This window comes from Triturus cristatus, chromosome 3_2, assembly GCF_964204655.1.
Source record: "Triturus cristatus chromosome 3_2, aTriCri1.1, whole genome shotgun sequence".
Taxonomy (NCBI): domain Eukaryota; kingdom Metazoa; phylum Chordata; class Amphibia; order Caudata; family Salamandridae; genus Triturus; species Triturus cristatus.
This window is the reverse complement of record NC_140584.1, coordinates 509,015,517-509,033,426: the sequence shown is the minus strand read 5'-3', so window position 1 is coordinate 509,033,426 and position 17,910 is coordinate 509,015,517. Positions and strand designations below refer to the sequence as shown.

At 46.5% G+C, this 17,910-nt stretch overlaps 1 protein-coding gene and 1 pseudogene across 4 annotated transcripts in view; one reads left to right on the top strand and one right to left on the bottom strand.

Annotated features, from left to right (window-relative positions):
* The window catches only part of USP47 (ubiquitin specific peptidase 47), a 1,403,064-nt gene that overhangs the window by 1,241,532 nt on the left and 143,622 nt on the right, over positions 1-17,910 (bottom strand). For all 4 annotated transcript variants that reach the window (XM_085648190.1, XM_085648191.1, XM_085648188.1 and 1 more), the window contains one exon: positions 16,367-16,570. In XM_085648190.1, the coding sequence (XP_085504316.1) occupies positions 16,367-16,570 (204 nt within the window). The remainder of the gene's footprint in view (positions 1-16,366; positions 16,571-17,910) is intronic.
* On the top strand, positions 10,413-10,726 carry LOC146857625 (SLC35A4 upstream open reading frame protein pseudogene; annotated as a pseudogene).

Genomic DNA, 17,910 nt, shown 5'->3' with positions numbered 1-17,910 from the left:
AGGGGTTTTTTTTATAAGAAAATGAAGACCATTAGACTGTAAAGGACCCGCCTATGAAAACACACAGACACAAGCATGTAGTCAACATTTTTACCTGAATGTCAATTTAAGTCAAACCTATAGGTTTTCCGACTAGTTCTGGAAAAAAGTAATGATTTTGAATTGCATTATAAATGTGTTTTAACGGGCATTTGCTTCTGCGACCCGGCTCTTTCACAATAGTTAAAGAACGTGAAACTACTAAAAATAAGACAATCGAAATTGTACTCTGCCGTGCAGTTTGTGAAACATTAATCTGGAACTATGAACAACACTGACAATGAAGACAACAAGCATTTACAATGCAACGGTCTCGGCATTGTTAAAGTTAGAGCTATTGGCATTGCTCATGACAATGCCGTTTCTTTAAATGTTTTAAACTCAAAAACATAAACAAAAATAATGTCATGAGCAATGCCAATAGCTCTAATTTTACCAATGCCGAGACCATTGCATTGTAAATGCTTGTTCCTCCAGCTGACGGATCCGGTGAGTTTGCATTGAGGGGAAAGCCGAGCGGAATCCTGGCTCACACACGCACACAGCCCTCCCTGCCTCCCTCCCGCATCCCTCTCCCCCCACCCCTCCTCTACACCCTCCCCTCCGTCCCCCAACATCAGCAGAGAAGTAAATCCCACACTTGGGAAGCCTGACACCAGCTCTGAGATGCAGGCTCAGGTCTTAGCTCCAGAGTGTGGAATAAAATAAATGAACGCACACATAAATATATGCATTTGTAAGTGCAGGTATGCGTGCGTCCATACCCTGCATGTCCGCGCGCGTGGACATGATTATATTGCTGCTGTGTGTGTGTGTGTGTGTGTGTGTGCGTGCTCACACACGCTGACGTAAAGCTACGTGTCTGTGTCTGTAGGCGTTAGATTGTATACAATAAGTATACATATATGCATTGTACACTGCTCTGAAGGTAAGTGGGCAGATATGCAGGCTGGTAGCTAGAGATGACGACAGGAAGGTAGATGAGACTTGGTCAGAAAGGCAGTCAGGCCGGTAGGTGGGTAGATGGGTAGGCAGGGTGGCTGATAGGGAGGCACATACTGATGGGAAGGTAGGTAGGTGAAGACATAAACAGCTAGTGCGGGCAGGCAGACAGGTGGGTAGATAGAAAGGGGGAGGCTGGCAGGCAGGGCACTAGGTAGGTAGAGGTAGGTGTATACGTAGGCAGATAGTGATGCCTGCAGGATTCTATGGGGAGACAGGCAGGGAGGTCTGCAAGTGGGCAGTCAGGTAGATGGATATGTACACAGAGGCAGGGAGACGGGTAGGGAGGCATGTTGGCAGCTAGGGGATCAGGCAGACTGTAGGTGGCCTACCGGGGGAACTGATGGAAAAAAGAAACAACTAAGCATGTGCAATAAGAACAACAAAATGCATGGCTAAGAATACCCAGTCAGCGTCCACATGAGTTGGTAACCAGTTTTCACACGAATCAGCTCTTCTGAGTAAATAACTTACCTGGAATGAGATATTAATTAAAAACAGAATATTTTCCATCTTTCCACCCAGAACTGGACTTTAGTAGTGCAGCAGGCGGATATAGTATAGGCATACACTATCATTTTACGAGGCCCAAGTGACATTTCCTGTTTGCTGCGTAATTCTGTGTTACGCTTGTTATGTAAACATCCTCGAAATTACTCTATATGCCACATCGCATATTTAGCGAGATTGCACAGGAACAACGTGGACAATCAGAATGCACGCGCCTGCTGTTTGGAGCAGTTGTATTTATTTTGTATTTATTTTTGCGCGCAAAATATCCTTGTCACGTCTAAAACGGATGCGATGTCGCGTTTTATGCTACGCAGGGTTTGTGTGTCAGTAATCACACAGAATATTTTGCCTGAAATTATGCAAAAACAAAGTATGCTAATTTCGCACTTCCACTACATTTTACTTTACAACAGCGAAATCCTTCAAGGAAGGATGAAAATTTCACCTAGAGGGCTTGTTAGCAACAATAATATGCAAAGCTTAATTTTTAAAGATTTGTAAATATATAAAAGGTTCCTTTGTGAGAGATTTGCAGTGGTGCCTAATGATCCACCGACTTGTGAATGTTTATAGACGCTAAATATTGATAGATCGGCACATATTATGCGCGTGCTGCAGGCGCGTCAGTGTTTTCTTGAATGTGTGTAGGAAGCCTTTGTAAATGCAGTATATATGCACGCATTTACATATACATTATATAGCTATGTGTCAATGCACCTGAATACACAGAAACCTGTTTGTAGGTCTATATAAAGATTGCCTTGAAGTATACGTGGAGGAGACGACGAGTTCTGTTTTCCCAAGACAGTATTCAGTGCATAATCGATATGGCCACTTCCTGATTTTTGGGCAACCTTCCAGAGTGAGGGGGGGGGGAGCAGAGGTTATGTGAAAAGGAAGGATAAAAAGAATGAACGAAGCAAATGGGCCGCATGGGAAGCGAAGGTTCGGAGAGAGAGAGGAGAGAGGAGAGAAAGGCCAAGGCAGAGAGAGCACGAAATAGCTAATAGGTAGGTAGGTTTAGGAAACGAGCGACTGGGTGGGTATGCAGAGAGAAAAAACAGGCACAGAGGCGAGAGAGATAAATTGTCAACCACAGTGGTGGGAAAGACATTGAGACAGAGGGATGGGGAAGTAAATGTGACTGGAAGGCAGAGGGAGAGTGAATGAGATAAGGAATGAGAAAGAAAAGGAACCAGATGAGCGGAAGAGATATATAGAAGGGAAAGAAAGCTAGCTAAAAGCTTGGAAACAGGGCGAGAGCGGCCTATAGATGCGGCGAGAAAGAGAACACACAGAAAGAGGTGGGTCGAGAAAAGGAGAGGGTTAAATAGGAAAGACGGGGGGAGAGATAGAACGAGGCAGGGCTTGTGTGGCTTGGATCATTTTGTCTTCCCCCTTATCTCTGAGCCGGAGAGCCGTCCCTCTCCCGCTCTGTCTCCACGGTTCTGTTTTTTAATCATCCACAGCGAAACAGGAGACAAGAAGGGTCGGAGAAAAGCGACGAAGCTCATTGGTAGCTCAATGAAGTCACCCTCCCTGTAACCGAGGCACTGGACGCCTAAAATCCAAGGTCTGATGCTGCGCATGTGACTCAATACGTCGCATCAGCTGCCACACATTTCCTTCCCCCTTCCTTTCCATTTCGTGCCGCAGCTTTGTTTTACCGCTGTGCTTGCCTGATCCTAACGTGGACGCCCGTTTACATCCTAGAGAGGAAATGCGGACCCTACGTGTGCCGTCACGTGCTGTCTGTATGTTGTTTCTGTGTATTTTTTCTACCCAGCGAATATCATTTATGTCACAAGCTTGGAATACTAATTTAATAACGTCATCGTGTCTTGGCACTGTCCGCCTGCCAACTAAATCTTGCTGAAGCCCAGAGCTGCTTTGTCTTGTAAAAGGCGGACATTCCACGCGCACTTAGCTGTCGAGCTGCTGTTTTCACGATGCAAACTAAATATGTTTACTTTCATTACTATTATTGTTTTTTTGTATACAGCAGGGGAAGAGGACGCCAGGAACACCGCCGCCTTTCTCCGAGGCAGAGCAAAAATGCCTCGGAGAAACAGCGTCCTTTTCGGATTCGGGGGCGTGTTTGTCTTTTCTCTCCTCCAGCCATTGGCTGGAGGAGAGAATGAGACTTTCTTTAAAAAACACGCCCCCGATCCGAAAAGAACGGGGCATGATTGGAGTGACGGGACCTCTTCTCCAATGGCTGGCCAGCATTTACTAGGCCAGCCAATGGAGAACAGGGGAGAAGAGGGGCGGGTGCAAGCCCCTCTTCTCAAAGACATTAAATCTCCGGACTTCCGGTCTGCCGACCGGATGGTCCCGAGACCTAAAAAACTAATGTTAAACATGTTTATTTTTCACTGAAAGATTTACCTTGCTTTAAGCCTTTGTGCTGTGGGCATGTAAGAATTGGTGAAGTGAGTGCAGTTCTCAAAAATCTACAGACACTGGTGCCAGGGGGTCAAAGCGACTTGGCTGGGGCTGGGAGTGTCAGGCTAGGCCCTTTGTCTTGCAAGAGCGCTTCTTCGCACCTCGTTCGCATCCCCTGGAATGACAATAAAAGCCCTCACCTCGCATCAGCAGGAGGGGGAAGGGACTGTTTGATAGGATGCAGGTGAATCGCGCTTTCCTCTTTGAAAGTGTAAAGCTCCGCCCGTGCAGTAACAGGGAAGGGAGTTTCCATTCTTAAGCCCCGGAGAAGGTGCAAAACAACATATGTAAAATCCAAAGAGGTCACAGAGGGTCAGGATCTTGCAATGACACAGACCGGCAAGGTAGAAGTTCAGCAGCCGCTTGACACTTTCATGTGCTGTATCTAAATTAATTTGTAAACTAAAAGAAATAATCCCAGTTTTATTTTGGCTTAAACAATCAGTTCATTTATCCTTATTCTGGTGCTTTTCCTTCTTATGAAAAGTAAACATGACCTGGAGAATGCGAGGACAGTGGAGGCCTTTTAACTGAGCTTCCTCTGCTGAGCAGCCAAGTTTAAAAGTGCATTCTAACGCACTCACTTTTAATGTGGTATTTCAACCCCCACGGCAAAGGCCCTCTTTTCACGAGAAGTGCCTTCCACTAGGATGGATGCATTTTTTAAGGAAATACCTTCCTGGACAAGGTCCCTTGTGCTTTAATCTTTTGATTACAGTATTCTGGTCTTGAGGTAAGTGTCGATCAGACTGTTGAGGTACATGACACAGGCTTAAATCCATTAAAACATGTAAGACCGAGAAACCAATGCATCACACTTTCATGGTTGGTAGAAACAGCCATTTTGGTTATTAAAAAACATGGATCTGGTGCTTTTATGATAAACACTTTAAACAGAGCTTTTGGGAATATGATTTGTATTCTTCTAGTTCATTTCATTAACTCTTGGTGACCGAAAGACTGTTGAGAAATTAAACGTGTAACCTGCAGAGGTGAGAGTTTAATCCACCGAGTTAGATTGAAACGCAGTGCTAAAAATGATATAGGGACACAAGGAAAACGTTTGATTATTGTGGCACAGTGTAATCAAAAGCATTTTCACAGATTTCACTAAAGTACAAGACAGCAATGGCATGGGCAGGAATAGTGGAAGCCTCCTTAAGACAAGGGGCAGGTACTATACAAGTACCAAGTGAAACGTGTAGATGCAAAAGACACAATGTCCCTCTGCGCTGTCTTCTTGGATTGGATCGTAACAGTTTACACACAGATATAGGTAACCAATAGAGGTCCTATCAGCTATTCTATTGAGATTTAACATGTAACGATGCTGATCTCAGATTTTTTTTCAACTGAGCTATTACTAACATCCCTCCTTCTCTCGGAACTGAGCGCGCGGTGATGTCTGGCAGTAGAACAGAGCATCACAGGAGCACTCTATCTCGGTTATATAAATATCAGTGCAGAGTTTAGATCAACCCATGCCAATGTCTCACTTATTGGATGCCATTGCTTGGTGTATCTTCGGGTAAAGGTGCAATGTAATTCTTGGGTAGGAGTGTTCAAGGTTCAAGACCTCATAACTTTGGGAATTCAATATTTAACCTTCACCAGTTTTGCTAAGCAAAGGGCTCACAAAGTTTTAAAAACTAACACCCTCTTTAGCAGTAGGACGGTCCCAACTGCCATTTTAGGTATGTCAACTTTACAATGCATCCTTCACCAAATAGCACCTTTGCCAGGTAGTGTTTACTGTGCAGGAAAATACCACAAAAGCTATTTATAGGTACCTTACAATGAAGGACTTTACCATATAGGTAATTTATGTTTTTTGAATTTCATAAGCACATATATAGTTAAGTGCAATTATGTGAAATATGGCACAATTACATAAAATTAAGTTCAATCACATGAAATAGAAATCCGTCATTTCGTATTACATTTTAGCACAAAATGCATCCCTGCATTAGTTTTTGGCACAACAACATGTTAAATAGAAGCACTGTGAACACAGTCATTTGCGTTTGGCTGTTCCTGTGTATTTGTGGCAATTTCTTACAATGAATTACACAATTCACTGTAAATTGTTACCACAATGGGTACATAAATTGGCATAATGGCTTCATTTTTCTGAAATTACACAAATTAAGCCGGCGTAATTTACATTTTGCCCTAGACCTAGATATGAGTGGGTAATTTTCCAAAAATGTTAGGCTATCTGGACCATTGGGTCCTGCAGGACTTCTATGGAAGTCCAGCTGAGCCTAAACTTTTAAAACTGCTTGAATCACATTGGCTGATTGAGCCTTTTCTCCTGACACCCAATGGGGTCCAACAATTACCCTGGACTGTACTGCAGGCCCTTACTCACATCACAGTAACATTTTGCAGGTGCCATTACTAGACTCAGGGGCTCAGTACCAAAGTCCTGGAAAAGAAACAGAATAAAGGCGCGTTGTAGGCACCCCTTGGCCATCAGACTTCTTACTCAAACAATCACAACAGTGACATCAGACAAGATTTCATTAGTGACCATTACATGCAGGATTACTAGTAATGACCACCATTGTACATCTGGCAAGTTCACTGACATTGTCCTAAGAAAATGTGTTATCAATTTTGATTTGGAATGCCTTTAGATGCCCCCACTGATTAAAATAATGATTTTCTTTGGGCCCAATGTACCAAACTACTCTAATGAGACCAAACAAGGCCCTCCTGTGAGGTTGGTCTGTACTCCTGTGGGAGTCTGTACAAGTCTCTGCCTCATGATACCTCTTAACTGTTCAAGATTCCTTGGGAGTACCACAGTACAAGAAAGTAATTACAAAGTACTGAATGCTGGGGTTGGTCAAACATGGGGTTGTGTGCAGGGCCCTCTGGTCATCCCTAACAGCACATGGCCAAAGTCCAAGCGCAGCAGGGGTGGCTACATGCAAAGGGTTGGATGGTGGTTCAATTTAGAATTTGATAGAAAAAAATCTATGAAAATACAAAAGGTTAAAGTGATGTTTGGTTAGAGAAGGTTCTAACACCTTAACATTTGTTTTAAAATAAAACAGAAATTCACTGAAAAAACAAGGGTTGATGTTAGCTTATTATTAGGCGGCAGAAGGTGAGAACAACTAATGTTAAAAAACCTAAAAAACACTGAAATACACCAGTTATAGTTTAGTCAACTTCCTATATCTTGCAGCTTCATCATGCACTGCCTATGACCTCACAAATGAAGTAACATCAATCAGGGAATTGTTAAGCGCACTAATCACCCGGGAGGGTCTCAAGGCGCTGGGGGACGGGGGGTGATGGTGAGCAGCTCCGGTCAGTCGAAGAGCCAGGTCTTGAGGGTCTTTCTGAAGATGTGCAGAGAGGGGCGCATCTGATTTTCACTGGGAGCTCGTTCCAGGTCTTGGCTGTGATGTAGGAGAAGGATCTTCCACCCGTTCTGGCTCTGCGAATGCGCAGGGTTTGGCCAAGGTTGGCGGATCAGAGGTTTCTCTTGGGTATGTGGAAGAAAATTCTTTCATGGAGGTATTTGGGTCCGGTGTTGTGGAGGCATTTGTAGGCGTTGGTGGGTATCTTGAAGGTCACTCTCTTCTTGACGGGGAGCAGGTGTTGGGTGATGTGTTCTTGTCGAGGGATGCAGAGGACGAGTCTGGCTGCGGTGTTCTGTATGGTCAGAAGTTTGCGGAGCAGGGACTTGTTGATTCCAGTGTAGAGGGTGTTTCCGTAGTCCAGTCTGCTGGTTATGAGTGCATGGGTCTTTCTTGATTCAGTAGGGGGGATCCAATTGAAGGTCTTGCACAGGATACGGAGGGTGTTGAAGCAGGGGTCATGAGGAGGGAGTAGTCGAGTATGATGCTGAGGTCAGTGGGGGTGGGCGGGCTGCCAAGGGCGTTGGGCCATAAGGTGTTGTCCCATGCAGTGGGAGAGGGTCAGAGGACGAGGGCCTCCATCTTCTCTAAGTTGAGTTTCACGCAGCTGCTGCTCATCCAGGATGCGATGTCCTTCATTCCTTCCTGGAAGCTGAGTTGGGAGGATCCTGGGTGAGGGCGAGGATGAGCTGGGTGTCGTTGGCGTAGGAGACTATGTTCAGTCCGTGCTGTCTGACGATGGCAGCTAGTGGGGCCATGTAGATGTTGAAGAGCGTCGGGCTGAGAGAAGATCCTGGAGGTACTCCACAGTTGATCTCTGTGTTCGGAGATGAAGGGTGGCAGTCTGATTCTTTGGGTTCTGCTGGAGAGGAAGGAGCGGAGCCATTTGAGGGCGGTTCCCTGTATGTTGGCATCATGGAGTCTGGTAACGAGAGTGTGGTGGGAGAAGATGTAGAACGCTGCAGAGAGGTCAAGTAGGATCAGGGCCATGGTGTATCCTTGGTCAAGGAGGATGCGTATGTTGTCTGTGGTGGCCAGTACGGCAGTCTTGGTGCTGTGGTTGCTGTGGAATTCGGACTGGGAGGGGTCGAGGATGGAGTTCTCTTCACTGAACTTCGTTAGTTAGGCGTTGACGGTCTTCTTGGTGACTTTGGCTGCGAAGGGGAGGAGGGAGATGGGTCGGTAGTTCTTGAGGTCTGAAGGATCTGCCGAGGGCTTTTTGAGAAGGGGCTTGACCTCTGCGCGTTTCCAGTCATTAGGAAAAATTCCAGTTTCGAAGGAGGTGTTGATGGTGCATCGTAGTTCCGTTGCAATGGCGGCAGCAGCTCTGTGGAAGATGTGGGAAGGGCAGGGGTCTGTGGGTGCTCCTGAGTGAATGCTTTTCATGGTTGATTCAGTGTCTTCTGTGGTGGCTGGGGTCCAGGCGGAGATGGTGGGTTGACGGTCGTTGGTGGGGGAGTGAGTGGTTTAGTCGTCCTGTGTCAGTTTGTTGAAGTTGTCATAGAGGGACTTGATTTTTAGATGGAAAAAGGCGCTGAGCTTGTTGCAGAGGTCCTGGGAGAGGGTGATGTCCGTGGTTTCACTGGGGGGTTTAGTGAATTCTTGGCTAATGCTGAAGAGTTCCTTCTAGTTGCTAGGGTTGGCGGTGATCTTGTTCTGGATGAAGGTTTTTTGGTTGTTCTGATGAGTTGGTGGTGCTCGGTCATGGTGTTCTTGTATGTAGTGCAGTCCTCCAAAGATTTCCTGTTCCTCCAATTTTTCTCGAGACGTCTGCAGGTGCGTCTGGATTCATGGAGGTTGGCGGTGAACCAGCTGGCCTTTCTGGAGTGTTGTCTGTCTGGGTTGCGAGTTAGTCTGCGCAATTGGTGATCCATCTGTGTCGTTCTTTTGCAGCGACGTTGGCGTCAGTCGAGGTGGGGGGCTTCACGGTTGAGGGTGGAGTCGAGGTGCTCCTCGGTGACCGTGCTGCAGTTCGAGATGGGCAGGGTGTAGGTTTGAGAGAGGTGGGTTTGTTGACGTGGAAGTGAACGCAGTGGTGGTCAGTCCAGAGGGACTGCGAATTGTGGCTGAAGTGGACGTTGCTGCCTCCTGCGAGGATGCCATGTGGGTGGGGGTGGTGATGAGCTGTTGCAGTCAGAGGTTGGCGAGGTTGTCCAGGGGGTGGAGGTGTTGGGGTTATTGAGGTTGTCGAGGTGAAATTTGATGTCTCCGATGAGTATGTAGTCCGTGGAGGCGATGGCACAGAGGGCAACGAGGTTGGCGATGGTAGTGGTGAGCACTGTTCAAGGTCCGGGTGGCCTGTAGTCAAGGGTGCTACTTAGAGTTGTTCTAGGGCTGGTTGAGATCTGGAAGTGGAGGTGTTCCATGTTGGTGGATGAGTTGTTCATGGTGGAGGTGGAGAGACGGACAGAGCTTGTGTGCAATGGCGAGTCCTCCTCCTGGGCGGTTGGGACAGTCCTTCCTCTGGATCTTGTATCCATTGGGGTTGGCTAGGGTGACCAACCGTCCGTAAATTTCATGGACCGTCCATTATTTTAGTATGATGTCACAAGGCGTCCGTAATTTGGGGTCCCCAAATTACGGACACCTTACAGACATCATACTATAATCAAAATGGGAAATTTCAGTAAGGAATGCGGTTTCCCTGCGAGAGGCCCCATGAGTTTGAAAGATTTCATTTGTGGCCTCTCGCACCTATCTTTTAAACTGTAGAGGCTGCCTGCAGCGGCCCATCCTGGACCTCGCACAGACTGTGGACTGGCCCATTGTCCTTCTGAGACTGCAGCTGATTAGCGCTTATAATAATAATAATAATCTAATAATATAAGGATTTATATAGCGCAGAGAGAAAACAAAAACTGTAACCCTACGGGTATCCAGGCGCTCTGACCAGACAAGATGTTTTATCGCACGAGAGGACAAGTCGGAGACTTTACTCTGCTGGGAACAACCAGGTTTTGAGGCTCCTTTAATAATAATATAGAATGACAATGGGCCCAATTGTAGTGACAGCATGCGCCTAACAATTTGCTGGTGAAGATGGCTGACAACAAGGGTTCTACACCAAAGCTGAAAGATCTGGCTTTTCTGATAGATAAGTTGAAAGGATTGCAGCGTCGGGTGGATGAGGAGGTGCAGCTGGCGTGACCCAGGAAGGCTCGTTGCTAAGTTCTCCATTTCTGAAGGGCTTCCTCGCGGGGTATGTGGTGGGCAAGCTCCGAGCCTCAGCTGTCCTAGGTTTTACTATTGGTGCCTGCACCGGGATCTATGCAGCTCAGAACTGCGGAGTTCCGAAGGTCGAGCAAACTATCCATGATTTCCTTAGCTCTTTTAAGAAAGGGCGGCCGGACTAGCAAAGCACCCCAAATATTGCAGCTCTCATGCTGCTAACCTTAAACAATCTGCACAGCGAAATATGTGCACACCTTCTTAATGACAGAATTATATGCTCTTTTATTGTTGACTTGGACAGGTGTTTGACAACTCAGCCGGTCTGCTCACACACTGCATATTAGGAGACTTAGTTTGGGGGTCGATACTGGAACTAAGGAGCCGTTTAATTTCCTTTTCTGACCTGAAGACTCTTAAGATATAGTTGTACTATTTTAATAGTTGATGTATAAAGAAAAAGTTGGCTTATTTCAGCAGAAATCTCTCATAATGGAAAGTGTACATTATTTCAACTGGTTTCCAAAGGTCAAGTTATTGTTGATGCTTTTTCTTAAATTCTAAAGTAGCTCTGAATTGCAAAGCAGAAGAATGTGGGTCTGCTTCAGCCAGGTTTGTATTCTGCTTCTTAATGCTACGAGGTCTCTGCTGCAGTGTTTTCGTTTGGGAACATAACTTCTGTCGCCTTCACTTTATTGTAGCATTGAAGTTTTGGGTCGAATTTCAAGGTCTTTAGTTTCAAGTCTCTAAGGTTTAGGACTGACTGTATTAAGTTTGGCCCAGAATTATCACAACTATCGGCATGCTTACCGAAAAACATATTGTACCACTGGTCTGAATTTGCTATAAAATGTGCTGTGCCTTTCTTGCTCTGCTTAATAAATTATGTAGAGAACTTGCTAGTGACAGCATGTGGTATGCCCTCTCCTGCATTAGGCTAGGGCAAGGCATTCTGCTTTTGTCTTGGCACCACGCTGGAGAAAATAAAATGACTAACAGCATGTTCACTGTACATTTAAAAGTCAGATTTCAACATACAAATAAAAAAATACTATTTAATGTTTGTTATATTAGCACAAATCTTGATTGCAGAAAGGGCCTGATGTTACTTTGCAATGCTGCGCACATACTGAAAAACTGTGGAGTACATGATTGTCTCAACCTTATATAAACTTATTATGACTGGTATGTATTTTGGTTGTCTATTTACTTACTTATATATTATTCTGCCACCTCCTCCGATATGTCTGTAAAACGTATGTTTTGTCCACAATTTTGTCCTGAATTTTGACCTACTGTCCTGAATTTTTGTCCTGAATTTTGACCCTTTGTACTGAATTTTTACACTGACCGTCCTGAATTTGCACCCATGCCAGTTGAAGGCGACGTCTGGCGAGAGGGTGTCAAGAAGGTTCCAAATCTCTATGGCGCGTCTGTGCAGGGAGCGTACATTGGGGAGAATGCACTTCAGGGCTTCGGTGGTGTTGCGTCGGGTGTGGGGGCAGCAGCCATGGTGGTGGGGAGGGTGGTGAAGGTTCAGCAGCAGTGGCAGCAGGAGAACTGGCGATGGGTGGTGTTCAGCGTGGACAGCTTGCAGTTGTTATTCCTTTGGGGGTTGAGTGTGAGGATGGCAGCAGAATCGTAGCGGTGGGTGGTCGGAGAAGCAGGGTCCCTGGCGCTAGTCTGGTCGCAGACAGGCTTGCCTTTGGCATGCCAGTGGCGCGCCCGCTGCACATGGCTGCCGTTAAATAGGGAAGTGGGAGGGAGGCGCAGCGGGAGTGGGAAACCGGCGATGGAGGGGCTTCAGGGGCAGCAGCGGTGGAAAAGTAGGGCACAACAGGAAAAACAGGGAGAAGGAAAAAAGGCAAAGAGGCACAAAAAACAGAAGGCACAATAACAAGCACAGAGGCACAGATCTAAGGCACAATAACAGAGGCACTGGATAGAAGTAATTAGAGACATAACAGACAGCAAAAAGCGGCACCATAACAGGGCACAGAATAACAGAAAGTAGAACGTGCCCCAGCAGAGAGGTAGACAGACGCCTCGAACCTACTGGCAGGGATGATGCGGGGTCGGAGGTGGTGGCACACCAGCGGGGCTGCTGTGGGAGAGAGCAGGACCCTGGCCGGGAGGTCAGGGGTCTTGCTCATGCGCCCTCGCAGTGGCCGCCATTAAATAGGGAAGGGGGAGGGAGGCGCAGCTGGTAGGCGGGAGCGGGAAACCGGCAGGGGCCGCAGGTGCAGCAGTGATGGGAAAGTCGGTAACAACAGGAAAAACAGGGAAAAGGAAAACAGGGAAAGAGGCACAGATCAGAGGTACAATTACAGAGGCACAGGATAACAGTAATTAGAGAAATAACAGAAAGCAAAAAGTCGGACAGTAACATGGCACAGAATAAGAGAAATTACAGAGCATAACAGACAGCAAAAGATGGCACAATACCAAGGCACAGAAAAACACAGTAGAACAGGCACAAGATGGTATTTCTCATATCGCTGAAACTTCAATATGATGTTCTAAAAGTTATTTTGGAGCTGGTTGCTGTGCAGACAATTAAGATCTTCAAACACACCATTGCCCTGTATCATTCTCATGCATGAAGTGGTGCATGTGAGTAGTTGAGACACATTTAAAATGAATGGGATTCCACCCCTCCTCCTCAGACCATCGGGAATACCATCGTCTTTCACTGCAAAATGCAACCGTAGTCATTCAATCATCTAGCCATTATCTAAAAGTTCATATTACATTGTGCATATTAATATACAAATAAAGGAAAAGCAAAATAAAGACTAAATTCCTGGTGCAAGCATTAAAATGTAACAATAGGCATTGATGCCTGTAGATTATGTGCCAAAAAAAAGATAAAATCTGTTTATATTGAATATCAGTGTAGTGTACCATTAATGTTTTATTGCAGATAAGGATCAAATGGCAATAGCAAAGTAGTTTGGGACTTGAAACTGACCTATTTCGCTTTTAGTGATGTTCATAAGAGCACTAACAATTTTCAGGCTAAAAAAAATCTAAATTCAGCAGCTTCATCTAAACAAAGTTTTATTGTAATAAATAGAGAAAAAGTTAATATTCATGAAAACTATTTGGATAAACACAAGTTATAAAGCTTTTCCTTTCAAATGTCTGGCCTTTTGGCTGATAGTGGTTTTTTTCTAGTGAGCAAAGTGTGTTTAAATGCAAAGTGTGTTTAAGACCGCAGTACCGCCTCCTGCCTACAGGGGCAGGGCTGAGCAGAAATATAAACACACTTGATGAAACACAGGTCCCCACAAGGTCATTTTTTAAGAAGTTGTAAAAATTGGCACAGATGTTGTTCAAGTCATTTTTTATCATTTAGAAGACATTGCCTTGTGGGGACCTGGGTTCAAGTCCCCACAGCGCAATCAAGTCCCCACAGGGATAGTAACACAACCCCCCCCCCCCACACACACACACACACACACCCAACCAACCAACCAACCAACCACACACACACACCCAACCAACCACACACCCAACCAACCACACACACACACACACACCCAACTAACCACACACACACACCCCCAACCACACACACACACACCCCCCCAACCAACCACACACACCCCCCCACCCAACCACACACACACCCCCACCCAACCACACACACACCCCCACCCAACCACACACACCCCCACCCAACCACACACACCCCCACCCAACCACACACACCCCCACCCAACCACACACACCCCCACCCAACCACACACACCCCCACCCAACCACACACACCCACACCCAACACACACACACCCACACCCAACACACACACACCCACACCCAACCACACACACCCACACCCAACCACACACACACCCACACCCAACCACACACACCCACCCAACCACACACACCCACCCAACCACACACACCCACCCAACCACACACACCAACACACCCAGAACCACACACACACACCCCCAACCACACACACAAACACACCCAACACACACAACCAAAACTACACACACACCAACACACAACCACACACACACCCACAACTGCACACAACCACACACACACCCAGAGCCACACACACACAACCACACACACACAACCACACACACACACCCAACCCCACACACACACCCAACCACACAAACACACCCAACCCCACACACAAACACACCCAACCCCACACACACAAACACACCCAACCACAATCGCACAGACAACCACACACACACCACAACCGCACACCCACAACTAAACACCCACACCCACCCACCCACAACCACACAACCACACACACACACACCACAAACACCCACACACCCACAACCACCCACACACAAAACTACACACCCAACCACTCACACAACCACAACTACACACAACCACAACTACACACACCAACACACACAACCACAACTACACACACAACCACAACTACACACACAACCACAACTACACACACAACCACACACACACACCACCACCCACACCCACAAAACCACCCACACCCACCCACAAAACCACACACACCCAACCACACACAACCACAACCACAAACACAGCCACACCCACAAACACAGCCACACCCACAAACACAGCCACACCCACAAACACAGCCACACCCACAAACACAGCCACACCCACAAACACAGCCACACCCACAAACACAGCCACACCCAGCCACAACACGCGCATAATCAACCACACACCCCCAGACACAGCCTCACACACAACCACAACTACACACACACAACCACAACTACACACACACAACCACACAACACACACACAACCACACAACACACACACAACCACACAACCACAACCAACCACAACCACACACCCACAAACACAGCCACACCCACAAACACACCCACAAACAGCCACAACACGCGCACAATCAACCACACACCCCCAGACACAGCCTCACACACAACCACAACCACACACACACCAACACACACAACCACAACTACACACACAACTACACACACCAACACAACTACACACCCACAACCACACACAGAACCACACAACACACACAACCACACACACAAAACCACACACACACACCCACAACCACACACACACACACCACCACACACACAACCACACACAAACCACACACACACACAAACCACCACACACACAACCCCACACACACAACCCCACACACACAACCCCACACACACAAACCACCACACACACAACCCCACACACACAACCCCACACACACAACCCCACACACACAGAACCTCACGCACAACCACAACCGCACACACAACCACAGAACCTCGCACACAACCACACAACCACAACCACACACACCCCCCACACATCCACAAGCACACACAAGCACACACAACTACAATCACACACAACCACACACAACACAATAACACAACCACACAACAGTTGCATAACTAAATACTTATAAGGTCCCAAAAGCAAGACCTATTGGCTATACCAATGCTTGTTAGTAATAGCTAGAGTGAGGATAGGCTGTGGGTACATGTTACATAATTTCTAGGAAGATTTCTAAGCCTTTCACATGTAAAAAAGAATGAACAGACAGTAAGAAGATAGAAAAGATTACACTAAGCTGTCCAAATATATTCACAATTAAAGGTCAAGTGGGAAAAAACAAATTGAGCTAAAACACAAATTGCTGGTTTATAGGTAGAATAGAGTAAGAAAAAGCAAAATTCCTACAACAGACTTCCGGGTTTAAAAACAATCAAAACTATTAATGAAAAATTAAGTTTTAAAATTAACTGTCTACATCCGCTTTAAAACATTTAATTGATGAGCTAAACGTGAGCATTTACCATGTCCGCAGCATTGGCTCCATTTCCCAAAGTCAAAGAAAAAGTTCCATTAACATATCGTGCTTTACAAGACACATCCTTGAAAAGCTGCTTTAAGGAAGTGGAAGCTGGTAGGTTTAAGGTGATCCGCTCATTTACTGTTTTAGGATTGGTAATATCTTGTACAATGCACAAAACTCGTGGTTCATCAGCAGCATTTTCAATCTGAAATTAAAAGAAAACATTTTAAAACTCAAATTAATGTTAAAAGGCCTTGCTAAAAAATAGAATGCAAACACTTTATGCCCACTACACATTTGATAGCATTTAGTACAACAATTTAGTAGGAAAACACTGCACATTTCAAATGAATAACTATCACATTGAATGGCTACGAACTGATGACATCCTGGAGCATCTTCTATTTTACGGATATGCAAACTAAAGTCCAGCAAGAAAAAAGGTTTGACCCAAAGTTGTGAAACATGCAGTGAAAAACACGGCCTGGGATTCAGATTTCAAACCATAATTGTTACATCCAAGTAGCACTTCATGCAAGATATTGTGAAAGCAAAGATTGTGCTTAGATTGAATAACATCAAGCGTACAATTTGTGGTCTTGCTACATGCCACTTCAGCGGTCTGTCATAAGTATACCTTTATGCACGACCACAGAGTGGGCATTTAGTCAGCCTGCTCCTCATGATTGGATGGTATGATTGTTAGGTCGAGCCTAGGCAGCACATGCACAGTCTTCGAGGCTTGCTGTAATCTCCTTTATGGGCTGCGAGCACACATCGTTTTTAGGTCTCGGCTAGCGATGGCTGCGCTTGCGCAGTCTCGCTCGCGAGAGATAATGACTTGGGAGAAGAGGGGCTTGAACCCGCCCCTCTTCTACCCTGTTCTCCATTGGCTGGCCTAGTAAATGCTGGCCAGCCATTGGAGAAGAGGTCCCGTCACTACAATCAAGCCCCGTCCTTTTCGGATCGGGGGGCGTGTTTTTTGCGAAAAGTCTCAGGGAGGAGACAACAGCAAAACACGCCCCCGAATCCCTAAAGGACGCTCCCTTTCTCCGAGGAATTTCTGCTGTGCCTCGGAGAAAGGCGGTGGTGTGCCTTACTGCTCCTCCGATCTTCCCTCCGGGTTACTGCTTGCTGGACCCCGACCACACTCCACAGGAACACCTGCTCGGACTTCGCAATATTCCGGCTCAGTGCATTTGGGGGAGTGTGCGGTAACAAATCCACTGCCCTCTTTTAGCTCAGTTCGTTAGCCAACCCGGATGCTTGGTACGATCTCCTCATTAAAATGCAGCAAGCGGGTCCTTTACCCCTATTTATTTATTTAGCATTTTTTCATGCGGCCTGTCACTCAGGCTCGCGCTCCCCCTCCCTCTCCTCGCGACAGGTCCCTCCAGAGGCCCGTCCTCCCTACCCCGCCCACGCTCCGCCTGCTTCGTGTCTTCTCTCCGGCCGGCCCTGCAGTGCTGGTCCCGGTAGAATGATGCCCGAGATGCGTGTGCTGCGGCTCCTCTGGGCCCTGTGGGCCCCCGGCTGGGCCGGCAT